This window comes from Oncorhynchus nerka, linkage group LG26 (assembly GCF_034236695.1).
Source record: "Oncorhynchus nerka isolate Pitt River linkage group LG26, Oner_Uvic_2.0, whole genome shotgun sequence".
Lineage (NCBI taxonomy): Eukaryota > Metazoa > Chordata > Actinopteri > Salmoniformes > Salmonidae > Oncorhynchus > Oncorhynchus nerka.
The window spans coordinates 21,661,220-21,676,424 of record NC_088421.1 but is presented as its reverse complement, the minus strand read 5'-3'; the positions used below and the strand labels follow the sequence as shown (position 1 = coordinate 21,676,424).

The following is a 15,205-nucleotide window of genomic DNA, read 5'->3' as shown; positions in this document are numbered from 1 at the left end:
CCCCCCCTCCAAAAAAAATCAATTTTAATTCCAGGTTGTAAGGCAACAAAATAGGAAAAAGGCCAAGGGGGGTCACTGTATACATTTGTTTTTAAAATAAAATTTAAATTTAAAAGCATTTCACTGTACTTGTACATTTGACAATAAAGCTTACATTTGAACTTATCAGACATGTTACGTGTCCCCACCACATCATTATAACCCTGCTACAATACATCACACTGTAACCCTGCTACAATACACCATACTGTAAACCTGCTACAATACATCATACTGTAACCCTGTTACAATACACCATACTGTAAACCTGCTACAATACATCATACTCTAACCCTGCTACAATACACCATACTGTAACCCTGCTACAATACATCATACTGTAACCCTGTTACAATACACCATACTGTAAACCTGTTACAATACATCATACTGTAACCCTGCTACAATACACCATACTGTAACCCTGCTACAATACATCATACTGTAACCATGTTACAATACATCATACTGTAACCCTGCTACAATACACCATACTGTAACCCTGCTACAATACATCATACTGTAACCATGTTACAATACATCATACTGTAACTCTGCTACAATACATCATACTGTAACCCTGCTACAATACACCATACTGTAAACCTGCTACAATACACCATACTGTAACCCTGCTACAATACACCATACTGTAAACCTGCTACAATACATCATACTGTAACCCTGCTACAATACACCATACTGTAACCCTGCTACAATACATCATACTGTAACCCTGCTACAATACATCATACTGCAACCCTGCTACAATACATCATACTGTAACCCTGCTACAATACATCATACTGTAACCCTGTTACAATACATCATAATGTAACCCTGCTACAATACATCATACTGTGACTCTGCTACAATACATCATACTGTAACCCTGCTAAAATACATCATACTGTAACCCTGTTACAATACATCATAATGTAACCCTGCTACAATACACCATACTGTAACCCTGTTACAATACATCATACTGTAACGCTGCTACAATACATCATACTGTAACCTTGCTACAATACACCATACTGTAACCCTGCTACAATACATCATACTGTAACCCTGCTACAATACATCATACTGTAACCCTGTTACAATACATCATAATGTAACCCTGCTACAATACATCATACTGTGACTCTGCTACAATACATCATACTGTAACCCTGCTACAATACATCATACTGTAACCCTGTTACAATACATCATAATGTAACCCTGCTACAATACACCATACTGTAACCCTGTTACAATACATCATACTGTAACGCTGCTACAATACATCATACTGTAACCATGTTACAATACACCATACTGTAACCCTGCTACAATACATCATACTGTTACCATGTTACAATACATCATACTGTAACCTTGCTACAATACACCATACTGTAACCCTGCTACAATACACCATACTGTAACCCTGCTACAATACATCATACTGTAACCCTGTTACAATATACCATACTGTAACCCTGCTACAATACACCATACTGTAACCCTGCTACAATACACCATACTGTAACCCTGCTACAATACACCATACTGTAACCCTGTTACAATACATCATACTGTAACCCTGCTACAATACATCATACTGTAACCCTGTTACAATACATCATACTGTAACCCTGCTACAATACACCATACTGTAACGCTGCTACAATACATCATACTGTAACCATGCTACAATACATCATACTGTAACCATGTTACAATACATCATACTGTAACCCTGCTACAATACATCATACTGTAACCCTGCTACAATACACCATACTGTAACCCTGCTACAATACATCATACTGTAACCCTGCTACAATACATCATACTGTAACCATGTTACAATACATCATACTGTAACCCTGCTACAATACATCATACTGTAACCCTGCTACAATACACCATTCTGTAACCCTGCTACAATACACCATACTGTAACCCTGCTACAATACACCATACTGTAACCCTGCTACAATACACCATTCTGTAACGCTGCTACAATACATCATACTGTAACCATGCTACAATACATCATACTGTAACCATGTTACAATACACCATTCTGTAACCCTGCTACAATACACCATACTGTAACCCTGCTACAATACACCATACTGTAACCCTGCTACAATACATCATACTGTAACCCTGCTACAATACATCATACTGTAACCCTGTTACAATACATCATAATGTAACCCTGCTACAATACACCATACTGTAACGCTGCTACAATACATCATACTGTAACCCTGCTACAATACATCATACTGTAACCCTGTTACAATACATCATACTGTAACCCTGCTACAATACACCATACTGTAACGCTGCTACAATACATCATACTGTAACCATGCTACAATACATCATACTGTAACCATGTTACAATACATCATACTGTAACCCTGCTACAATACATCATACTGTAACCCTGCTACAATACACCATACTGTAACCCTGCTACAATACATCATACTGTAACCCTGCTACAATACACCATACTGTAACCCTGCTACAATACACCATACTGTAACCATGCTACAATACACCATACTGTAACCCTGCTACAATACACCATACTGTAACGCTGCTACAATACATCATACTGTAACCATGCTACAATACATCATACTGTAACCATGTTACAATACATCATACTGTAACCCTGTTACAATACATCATAATGTAACCCTGCTACAATACACCATACTATAACGCTGCTACAATACATCATACTGTAACCATGTTACAATACATCATACTGTAACTCTGCTACAATACATCATACTGTAACCCTGCTACAATACATCATAATGTAACCATGTTACAATACATCATAATGTAACCATGTTACAATACATCATACTGTAACCCTGCTACAATACACCATACTGTAACCCTGCTACAATACATCATACTGTAACCCTGCTACAATACATCATACTGTAACCCTGTTACAATACATCATAATGTAACCCTGCTACAATACACCATACTGTAACACTGCTACAATACATCATACTGTAACCCTGCCACAATACATCATACTGTAACCATGTTACAATACATCATACTGTAACCATGTTACATTACATCATACTGTAACCCTGCTACAATACATCATACTGTAACCCTGCTACAATACACCATACTGTAACCCTGCTACAATACATCATACTGTAACCCTGCTACAATACATCATACTGTAACCATGTTACAATACATCATACTGTAACCCTGCTACAATACATCATACTGTAACCCTGCTACAATACATCATACTGTAACCCTGCTACAATACATCATACTGTAACCCTGCTACAATACATCATACTGTAACCCTGCTACAATACATCATACTGTAACCATGTTACAATACACCATACTGTAACGCTGCTACAATACATCATACTGTAACCCTGCTACAATACACCATACTGTAACCCTGCTACAATACACCATACTGTAACCCTGCTACAATACATCATACTGTAACCCTGCTACAATACATCATACTGTAACCCTGCTACAATACACCATACTGTAACCCTGCTACAATACATCATACTGTAACCCTGTTACAATACATCATAATGTAACCCTGCTACAATACATCATACTGTAACCCTGCTACAATACATCATACTGTAACCCTGCTACAATACACCATACTGTAACCATGTTACAATACACCATACTGTAACCCTGCTACAATACATCATACTGTAACGCTGCTACAATACATCATACTGTAATCATGCTACAATACATCATACTGTAACCATGTTACAATACATCATACTGTAACCCTGCTACAATACATCATACTGTAACCCTGCTACAATACACCATACTGTAACCATGTTACAATACACCATACTGTAACCCTGCTACAATACATCATACTGTAACGCTGCTACAATACATCATACTGTAACCATGCTACAATACATCATACTGTAACCATGTTACAATACATCATACTGTAACCCTGCTACAATACATCATACTGTAACCCTGCTACAATACACCATACTGTAACCCTGCTACAATACATCATACTGTAACCCTGCTACAATACACCATACTGTAACCCTGCTACAATACACCATACTGTAACCCTGCTACAATACATCATACTGTAACCCTGCTACAATACATCATACTGTAACCCTGCTACAATACACCATACTGTAACACTGCTACAATACATCATACTGTAACCCTGCCACAATACATCATACTGTAACCATGTTACAATACATCATACTGTAACCATGTTACAATACATCATACTGTAACCCTGCTACAATACATCATACTGTAACCCTGCTACAATACATCATACTGTAACCATGTTACAATACATCATACTGTAACCCTGCTACAATACATCATAATGTAACCCTGCTACAATACATCATACTGTAACCCTGCTACAATACACCATACTGTAACCCTGCTACAATACATCATACTGTAACCCTGCTACAATACATCATACTGTAACCCTGCTACAATACATCATAATGTAAACCTGTTACAATACATCATAATGTAACCCTGCTACAATACATCATACTGTAACCCTGCTACAATACACCATACTGTAACTCTGCTACAATACATCATACTGTAACCCTGCTACAATACATCATACTGTAACCCTGTTACAATACATCATAATGTAACCCTGCTACAATACATCATACTGCAACCCTGCTACAATACATCATACTGTTACCCTGCTACAATACATCATACTGTAACCCTGCGACAATACACCAAACTGTATCTCTAGCATCTCTCTTCAGTCCCTAAAGTCCTTTCAAGTTCATTTCAAGTGTGTATTATGATATTCTGGATCTTTTCCCCATGCATTCACATGGAACTGTAAATTTGTATTAATATCCATATGCTAATAGGGAGATATAACGGAATCTACAATCAAGATAGTTACAACAAAAACAACTGCTTAGCACAATAGGAATGACCTCAAATTGTATTGAGCAAAATCCTTTAGTTCTCTGTGGGGGCGTACACTCTACTCATACAGACACTATAGGGCTGCAGGCTAACGCACAGTAGCAAGCTCATATAGCTCACGGTAGATCGTTTATGTGGCTGGCTAGTGAAGTGTCTGTTGGAAGGCTTGTGCAGTGAGTGTGATTTATAAATGATATCAGTGAGTGGTTTGAATTGGCAATGTCTATCCATCTCCACTCTTCCATGTTGGGTTGGCCAGGTAGACGTGTCCCTTAAGCCACTGTGGACCACAACAGATTTATTAGACACAGCTAAAGGCCAAGCCGCTGCCAAACAGGAAATGCTTCAGGAGATTCCACTTCATTCATCTAAAATGACAACCATTGAATTGATTGTTACTTATTGTTACAATAAAACTATCCAAGATGTTTGACAGATTAGAGGTATGTTGGAATGGAACAGGCATAAATCAGAGTTAGAAATGATTTGTCCTCAAATGAGACATTAACCTTGCAAATGAATAATTGGTTGTGAAAATAAAAATCTTACCAAAGCTAAGTTATGTCACGAATGTAATAAATGCTAATCTGTTTGTCCTAACTGATTTAAGACAATAATGTGAGGTCATTGCCAGTGGGCGTAGACTAATGTGGGTCGACTATTTCATAATATTGTTACAAATGTAATTTCGTCATTCTGAACCCCAGGCCTTTTTCCTTCAAAAGTACCTCCTTTCACAAAACCTAACTGTTTTTGAGATTAAAAAAAAGATCCTTTGTCCATTGTGACGCTTTCAGATATCAAGTGAAAAAAACATTACCCTTGTCTTAAGGATTTTTTGTGTCCCCCCCTTCACCCTCACCCCTCTGGCTGTGACATCCACTGATGTGCATCCTGCTTAATTATTTTTTCACAAGTTGCTCCCTGATTTTGTCCCAGGGGGAATTGGTTTCTTCTCATCCCAATCCATTTAAGGTGACCTTGTCTCATAGGGACAGTGCACAGTGCTGCAGCCCTCCCACATCCCTCCCTTTTTCTCTAATCCCCGAGGCTCCACATTGGTAGGGGAGGTCAAGTACACCAAGCAGGTGTCACCTGCATGACAACCTCCATTATGTAGATCGCTCCAAGTCTCAGGTCTAAAGGCAGACATTTCAGCTAAGTGATATCCCAGAAAGGAGGGGTGTAAGAGGAGGTAGGTACTGAAGAGGAGACTGTAAACAGTATATTTCTATTTAACTAGGCAAGTGAGTTAAGAACCAATTCTTATTTACAATGACGGCCTGGGAACAGTGGGGCAGAACGACAGATTTTTACCTTGGCAGCTCAGGGATTCAATCTAGCAACCTTTCGGTTACTGGCCCAACTCTCTAACTACTAGGCTACCTGCCGCCCCACTACATCACTACGAGGGACAATCAAAGACCCAGTGCAGAGGAGTAAAGGGGTACCATGCCCTGTAGTGAAATGTTGCGGTTCCAAGACAAGTGGAAAAGGAAATGGCTGGGCAGGGTGTCTTAGCTGTGACCTCTACTCTTCACGCCAGACTGGGAGGGTGTTAAAAGCTTGACCCCTGAGGGACCTCCCAGTAGCGTGAGCCGCCCAGCCGTCCATCACCCCTCCTGACCAGTCTACTCTGACCACTTCACTGTGCCCTTCGGCTGTGTGATAGCCAGGGGAGGAGGAGAGGCATGCCACGCATGGCCCTGCTAGCTAGATCCTAATGGACAGGCCTGAGCACCAAGACGGACTGTAAATCCAATAATAGTGGGCCATTGTGACGGAGGCACAGAACTCTCTACCTTCACACATATACGACTCTCTCCCCACTATTGTGAGTTTTCTGTCTAAAAAAATACAGGAAGAAATTCTAAAGGATTTATTCATGGTGATATAGTTGATGGGAGAATATTCTCTTTGTTGCCTTGTCTTTGGAAAGAGGCGCAATCCATTTTTATTTTAAGAACCAGGGCACTATTCAGATTTGGGGCTCTTGCAAGACATCTAAAGTGCTTCTTGTTAAGGTCATGTCTGTTGTGATATAACAGTTTGTGCCATAGCATGCCAAATGTTGCGTTAGATATGGAAATGTGAACAAATTGTTTGCAACTGGTAGTTTAGATAATCTTGACATTATTCTCGATCGTAATCCAAAATCAATCAGTCAATCAATGCAGCATGGTGAAGGTAAATCATAGATGAATTCAGATGTATAAAAGATGCTTGTGAATAGTTCACAAACCCAAAAAGGCTATCGAGCGACACTGCTCTCACTGACCTTGTTCCTTCTGTTCTCAGCAAGAGCCACATTGGTAGAAGCTGTGTTTTCCTTCTCTCTCCTGATGAGCATGTCTCTGAGCAGAGTGCAGTCTCTGCTCTGTGCTGTAGGAATCTGGGACAGCCAAATGCACAATATGAATTGATTATAATCCTTATATCCTGTCTATTAAAGAAGCACGCTAAAGGAAGTGATTAGGTTGGCTTCATGAGTCTCATGCTCCCTTAGTCCCACATGCCTTTAACAGTGGGCTGGGTGGCTGTGGGCTGGGTGGCTGTGTCCTGGGTAGCTGTGGGCTGGGTGGCTGTGGGCTGGGTGGCTGTGGGCTGGGTAGCTGTGGGCTGGGTAGCTGTGGGCTGGGTGGCTGTGGGCTGGGTAGCTGTGGGCTGGGTAGCTGTGGGCTGGCTGTAGCTGTGGGCTGGGTGGCTGTGGGCTGGGTAGCTGTGGGCTGGGTGGCTGTGGGCTGGGTAGCTGTGGGCTGGGTAGCTGTGGGCTGGGTAGCTGTGGGCTGGGTGGCTGTGGGCTGGGTAGCTGTGGGCTGGGTAGCTGTGGGCTGGGTAGCTGTGGGCTGGGTAGCTGTGGGCTGGTTAGCTGTGGGCTGGGTGGCTGTGGGCTGGGTAGCTGTGGGCTGGGTAGCTGTGGGCTGGGGCTGGGCTGGGTAGCTGTGGGCTGGGTAGTTGTGGGCTGGGTAGCTGTGGGCTGGGTAGCTGTGGGCTGGGTAGCTGTGGGCTGGGTGGCTGTGGGCTGGGTAGCTGTGGGCTGGGTAGCTGTGGGCTGGGTAGCTGTGGGCTGGGTAGCTGTGGGCTGGGTAGCTGTGGGCTGGGTGGCTGTGGGCTGGGTAGCTGTGGGCTGGGTAGCTGTGGGCTGGGTAGTTGTGGGCTGGGTAGTTGTGGGCTGGGTAGCTGTGGGCTGGGTAGCTGTGGGCTGGGTGGCTGTGGGCTGGGTAGCTGTGGGCTGGGTAGCTGTGGGCTGGGTAGCTGTGGGCTGGGTGGCTGTGGGCTGGGTAGCTGTGGGCTGGGTAGCTGTGGGCTGGGTAGCTGTGGGCTGGGTGGCTGTGGGCTGGGTGGCTGTGGGCTGGGTGGCTGTGGGCTGGGCTGGGTAGCTGTGGGCTGGGTGGCTGTGGGCTGGGTGGCTGTGGGCTGGGTGGCTGTGGGCTGGGTGTAGCTGTGGGCTGGGTAGCTGTGGGCTGGGTAGCTGTGGGCTGGGTGGCTGTGGGCTGGGTAGCTGTGGGCTGGGTAGCTGTGGGCTGGGTAGCTGTGGGCTGGGTGGCTGTGGGCTGGGTAGCTGTGGGCTGGGTAGCTGTGGGCTGGGTGGCTGTGGGCTGGGTGGCTGTGGGCTGGGTAGCTGTGGGCTGGGTAGCTGTGGGCTGGGTAGCTGTGGGCTGGGTAGCTGTGGGCTGGGTGGCTGTGGGCTGGGTAGCTGTGGGCTGGGTAGCTGTGGGCTGGGTAGCTGTGGGCTGGGTAGCTGTGGGCTGGGTGGCTGTGGGCTGGGTAGCTGTGGGCTGTGGGCTGGGTAGCTGTGGGCTGGGTAGCTGTGGGCTGGGTGGCTGTGGGCTGGGTAGCTGTGGGCTGGGTAGCTGTGGGCTGGGTAGCTGTGGGCTGGGTAGCTGTGGGCTGGGTAGCTGTGGGCTGGGTGGCTGTGGGCTGGGTAGCTGTGGGCTGGGTAGCTGTGGGCTGGGTAGCTGTGGGCTAGGGCTCAGCTCTCTATCCGCTCGCCTTCTGATTTGTATTATTTATTTTTGTTTTATTTTACATTGATTTAATTAAGTCAGTTAAGGACAAATTCTTATTTCTTTATCTTACTGATAAACACACTGATACCCTCACATCACCACTAGTGATCCATTGTCATTTCATGCATTATGCACTGCTGTTGTGTGTGTTTGTCCAGTGAAATCACATTTGAAGGGCCGGAGATGGATCAGCATGTACGGTGTGTGTGTGTGTGCGCGTGCAAGAGCAATATGCATATTGATGCCATCTGAGTTTTGATGGTACTCTGCATTATGAATTGGCATGGAAACAGATATATATATATATATGCATTAATTCATTGCTTGCTTATTCCAAAGTGTCTTTATGTCAAATTGGAAATATAATTATCTTTCTCCCATCTCCATATCAGGAGTTGGTGCATTTATTCTTGAGAACGTACCACTTCAGAATCGCAGAGCCTCCTTGAATTCCAATGTGCCTGTTGAGCTTGAGTTAGGATTCAGTGGGTACGACAGTGTTTACTATTCAGTTAAATGATTTTCACATTTGTATCATGTTGTGTGAATGTGCTTTGAGAAAATGATACACCAACTTGCACAGCAATACAAACATAACTGTACAGCCTTTTGTAGGGAATTTGTATTTGTGATCTCCCACATTAAAGCACCTGTTAAGTGTGATGCAGGTAAAAGTCCTTGGCAGGCTAGTATGCCTTATTATTTTCCTCCTCAGGTTTAAGAGACTCCTATTCATTCTATCCTTTACATAGCATTCCATTCATAACTGTCTGTATCTCTTATTATATTGAAAAGCAAGGACACTGTACGCTATAACGTTGTGATTGTCTCTGTGTGACTTAATGTTATGAGGTCCTGAAGGGGCGGAAGGTAGCCTAGTGGTTAAGTCAAATCAAATCAAAATCAAATCAAATGTATTTATAAAGCCCTTCTTACATCAGCTGATGTCACAAAGTGCTGTACAGAAACCCAACCTAAAACCTCAAACAGCAAACAATGCAGGTGTAGAAGCACGGTGGCTAGGAAAAACTCCCTAAAAAGGCCAGAACCTAGGAAGAAACCTAGAGAGGAACCAGGCTATGAGGGGTGGCCAGTTCTCTTCTGGCTATACCGGGTGGAGGTTATAACAGAACATGGCCAAGATGTACAAATGTTCATAGATGACCAGCAGGGTCAAATAATAATAATCACAGTGGTTGTCGAGGGTGTAACATGTCAGTTGGCTTTTCATAGCCGATCATTCAGAGAATCTCGAACGCTCCTGCTGTCTCTAGAGAGTTGAAAACAGCAGGTCTAGGACAGGTAGCACGTCCGGTGAAGAGGTGAGGGTTCCATAGCCGCAGGCAGAACAGTTGAAACTGGAGCAGCAGCACGGCCAGGTGGACTGGGGACAGCAAGGAGTCATCAGGCCAGGTAGTTCTGAGGCATGGTCCTAGGACTCAGGTCCTCCGAGAGAGAGAAAGAAAGAAAGAAAGAAAGAAAGAAAGAAAGAAAGAAAGAAAGAAAGAAAGAAAGAAAGAAAGAAAGAAAGAAAGAAAGAAAGAAAGAAAGAAAGAAAGAAAGAAAAAAGAAAAGAAAGAAAGAAAAAGAGAGAGAATCAGAGAGAGCATACTTAAATTCACACAGGACACCAGATAAGACAGGAGAAATACTCCAGATATAACAGACTGACCCTAGCCCCCTGACACATAAACTACTGCAGCATAAATACTGGAGGCTGAGACAGGAGGGGTCGGGAGACACTGTGCGTTGGGCCAGTAACTGAAAGGTCGCTGGGTCAAATCTCTGAGCCGAGTAGGTGAAAAATCTGCCGATGTGCCCTTGAGCAAGGCCTAATTGCTCCTGTAAGTCACTGTGGATAAGAGCATCTGCTAAAATGTAAAGCATTCCTCCTGTCTTCCCAGCATAGCTTTTTATTTAATTAGTTTGCTCATACAGTTGGAAACATCACACCATATTAAAGACAATGTCAGGCGGGTTATTTGAAGGATTCATTTACATCTATATATTGTATATAGATACACAGCCTTTTATTAGGGCAGGGATATATTGCTGTCTCTATCTGCATTAGGGCTGCATGCTCCATAAGCTCATTAATAAGAGACATGCATTATTCATCAACTGTGCATTTTGATGGCAAGGTATAAAACAACATTTTTTTTTTATATAAACAGGGAAACAGTCAGACACTAGCGAGAGATGAGGGGACCACGCAGCCTTCAGCTTGGGGGTTGAAGTAAAGATGAAGTATAAGACCACTGGCAGGGCTTATTACCTGCCGGGCTGGAGCACGAGGAACCAGAGATGAGAGGAAGGGTGACAATTACACAGCCATTCAGCTACAGGGCACGGCGTATGCTAGCTTGAAATGCTATTAGCGGGCCGACAAAGTTGTGAATTGAATGCTATAATGATGAAAAAGCCCTCTATAACATATCCAATCATGTTAGGATGGAGATTAGTGTTATCTGCACTCCACCTGTCAATATCTATTATGAGGAGAGAGCAGCACAGGGCAGTGGTGGACATGGAATTGCTTCTGTCAGCATGACGCCAACGAGCTAGCCAACACCAGAAGAGCAGCAGTGACCATACCACACCTGTCTGAATACTAATACCAGGGAGAGCAGATCTAGCATGCATAGCAGGACAGCTACAGTACTGTGCTGTCTGTGGACCAGACACTCAGTTCTGCTATTGAAGAAAGGCTGTTGTTCTGTAAAGGGAGGTTCTGCCATTACGTTGAAGGGATAGCTCATTCAAAGCTGGACCAAAGCTGACACAAATGGAGCAAATGGCTGAGAGATACAAACCATCTGACACTCAAATGCCAAAATGCTGCAACAAGCCCAGGACAGGCTGTGTATTTGGGGGTTTGTTGGCTGTGATGTGTACAATGTCTTAGCTAATGTGGAAAGCCAATGGGAGTGTCTACATTTTTCAGAATGTATTTACTCATAAATAGAGACACAGGTGCACGCAAACACACATGCACAAACACACAGGAATATACACAATCAGCTCATCAGAGAGAGAGAGGAAACTGCAGTGAGTGCAAATCAGTGCCCAGTAGGGTGGAGAACGAGCAATGAGATGTGTGCTTTGTTATGCACATCGAATCCTCTAGCTTTTCGGCATAATGGTGGTGGTGGAACATTGAGCTGCAAGCGACAAGCTCTCATTCCAGCCACAAATGGCTGGTAATTGCAGCTCGGTGGGAATGGCATCCCAAAATCACAATTGCGGCTGATGCATAGTCATCACACACTCTCCGCTGGCTGCTTCATTAGGCAACACCTCAGAGTAGATTTAGAGTGACATGAGGAAGAAGGACAGGTCCATACATTAGAGCAGTACATTTTCCCTCACATATATCCTGTATATTTATATATGTATATACACTGAGTGTACAAAACATTAGGAACACCTTTCTAATATTGATTTGCAGCCCCTTTTGCTCTCAGAACAGCCTCAATCCGTCGGGCATGGAATGTGTCGAAAGCGTTCCACAGGGATGCAGGCCCATGTTGACTAATACGTCATACAGTTGTGTCAAGTTGGCTGGATGTCCTTTGGGTGGTGGACCATTCTTGATACACATGAGAAACTGGAGCGTGAAAAACCCAGCAGCGTTGCAGTTCGTGGCACACTCAAACCTGTGCGCCTGGCACCAAATACCATACCCCATTCAAAGGCACTTAAATATGTTTTCTTGCCCATTCACCCTCTGAATGGCACACATATACAATCCATATCTTCAATTGTCTTGAGGCTTATAAACCTGTCTCCTCCCCTTCATCTACATTGATTGAACGAGATTTAAAAAGTGACATCAATAAGGGATCATATCTTTCACCTGGATTCACCTGGTCAGTCTATGTCATGGAAAGAGCAGGAGTTCCTGATGTTTTGTACTCAGTGTATATCCTCTGTATCCTGTGCTGTATCCTGTAGTGTTCACTCATTCAGGGAAGCACAGCGTGTTTACTCTCTCCCAGACCTGTAACACGAACATAGTATTGACATCCTAAACAAATCCATAACCCATTCAGAAACACAGCTCTGTGTTGTTCACATTGAAGACACCCTGATGAAGGGAGTTGTTGCTTAGGGAAATGAAAAATCTAATATTTGTGGCATGAAGGAAAACGTGGGTTGACTTCAGAACTGTGTTATTGAATAAAATAGAGGTGTGAGAGCCGAGAGTGGGCCAGTATGACAGGCCTGTTATCGGTAGATCGTCCCTTGGGTGTGGTCCTGGAAAAGCAGAAACCAGGCTTCAGCAGCAGGCAGAACTGACAGAGAGAATGAGAGAGAAGTAGAGAGAGATTTCTGAGGGGTGCAATCCCCAATAATGTGAGACATCAATCAGGACCATTTCCTCGTGCCGTGTGGCCACTTTTTATTAAAGCTCATTAAGAGAATGCACAGAGTATTTTATGCTAATTTCCCGTTCATCATGTTGCAGTGTGATATCGGCAAGAGGCTGGTCCCATTAATCTGGCCATGGAGAACAGTGGCTTTGAAGGCCATATCTTATAATAGCAGCTATTTGTCTTCAAACAAATCATTGTGGTGCACATTCTCATGAACTGTCGACACCGCCCATCAGTAATGGCATTTTCTAACACCAAAATCTTAAAGAATCTTTATTTTTTATATAGCCAAGTTGGTTACAACATTTAAAAAATTATTGCCAAGTTGTTGACAATGGCAAACTATGATTTACTGGCAAAAAAAGTTACCTTTCAACTATAATTATAAGTCAAATTACAGTTTTAAGCATCGGTTTGGGTTTAGATGTTAGGTGTGATAGAGTTCAATAATATAGAGTAAAATACAGAAACATGACTAAATAATATCTAAGATGTTTTTATAGGAAAGGAAAATAAATCATTTGCCTTTATGGAGCAGTAATGATGCATTTAGCACTCTCATCTCCTCTTGTATCCTTATAATTTCAGGTGTCTGGACATTCTCATCTCCTCTTGTATCCTTATCATTTCAGGTGTCTGGACACTCTCATCTCCTCTTGTATCCTTATCATTTCAGGTGTCTGGACACTCTCATCTCCTCATCATTTCAGGTGTCTGGACACTCTCATCTCCTCATCCTTTCATTTCAGGTGTCTGGACACTCTCATCTCCTCATCATTTCAGGTGTCTGGACACTCTCATCTCCTCTTGTATCCTTCTCATTTCAGGTGTCTGGACACTCTCATCTCCTCTGGTATCCTTATCATTTCAGGTGTCTGGACACTCTCATCTCCTCTTGTATCCTTATAATTTCAGGTGTCTGGACACTCTCATCTCCTCTGGTATCCTTATCATTTCAGGTGTCTGGACACTCTCATCTCCTCTTGTATCCTTCCCATTTCAGGTGTCTGGACACTCATCTCCTCTGGTATCCTTATCATTTCAGGTGTCTGGACACTCTCATCTCCTCTTGTATCCTTTTCATTTCAGGTGTCTGGACACTCATCTCCTCTTGTATCCTTATCATTTCAGGTGTCTGGACACTCTCATCTCCTCTTGTAATCCTTCTCATTTCAGGTGTCTGGACACTCTCATCTCCTCTGGTATCCTTATCATTTCAGGTGTCTGGACACTCTCATCTCCTCTTGTATCCTTCTCATTTCAGGTGTCTGGACACTCTCATCTCCTCTGGTATCCTTATCATTTCAGGTGTCTGGACACTCTCATCTCCTCTTGTATCCTTCTCATTTCAGGTGTCTGGACACTCTCATCTCCTCTGGTATCCTTATCATTTCAGGTGTCTGGACACTCATCTCCTCTTGTATCCTTTTCATTTCAGGTGTCTGGACACTCTCATCTCCTCTTGTATCCTTATCATTTCAGGTGTCTGGACACTCTCATCTCCTCTTGTATCCTTCTCATTTCAGGTGTCTGGACACTCTCATCTCCTCTGGTATCCTTATCATTTCAGGTGTCTGGACACTCTCATCTCCTCTTGTATCCTTTTCATTTCAGGTGTCTGGACACTCTCATCTCCTCTTGTATCCTTATCATTTCAGGTGTCTGGACACTCTCATCTCCTCTTGTATCCTTCTCATTTCAGGTGTCTGGACACTCTCATCTCCTCTGGTATCCTTATCATTTCAGGTGTCTGGACACTCTCATCTCCTCTTG

At 43.4% G+C, this 15,205-nt stretch overlaps 1 protein-coding gene across 1 annotated transcript; it reads right to left on the bottom strand.

Moving 5' to 3' along the window:
• Window positions 1–5,269: 5,269 nt before the first annotated feature.
• On the bottom strand, window positions 5,270–11,794 carry LOC135564861 (uncharacterized). The gene is made up of 5 exons (XM_065010937.1): window positions 11,719–11,794; window positions 11,332–11,339; window positions 7,563–8,990; window positions 7,325–7,438; window positions 5,270–5,326 (listed from the first exon to the last, which is right to left on the bottom strand). Exons 1-5 carry the CDS (start codon window positions 11,792–11,794, stop codon window positions 5,270–5,272), a joined length of 1,683 nt encoding a protein of 560 aa, XP_064867009.1.
• Between the last annotated feature and the right edge of the window lie 3,411 nt (window positions 11,795–15,205).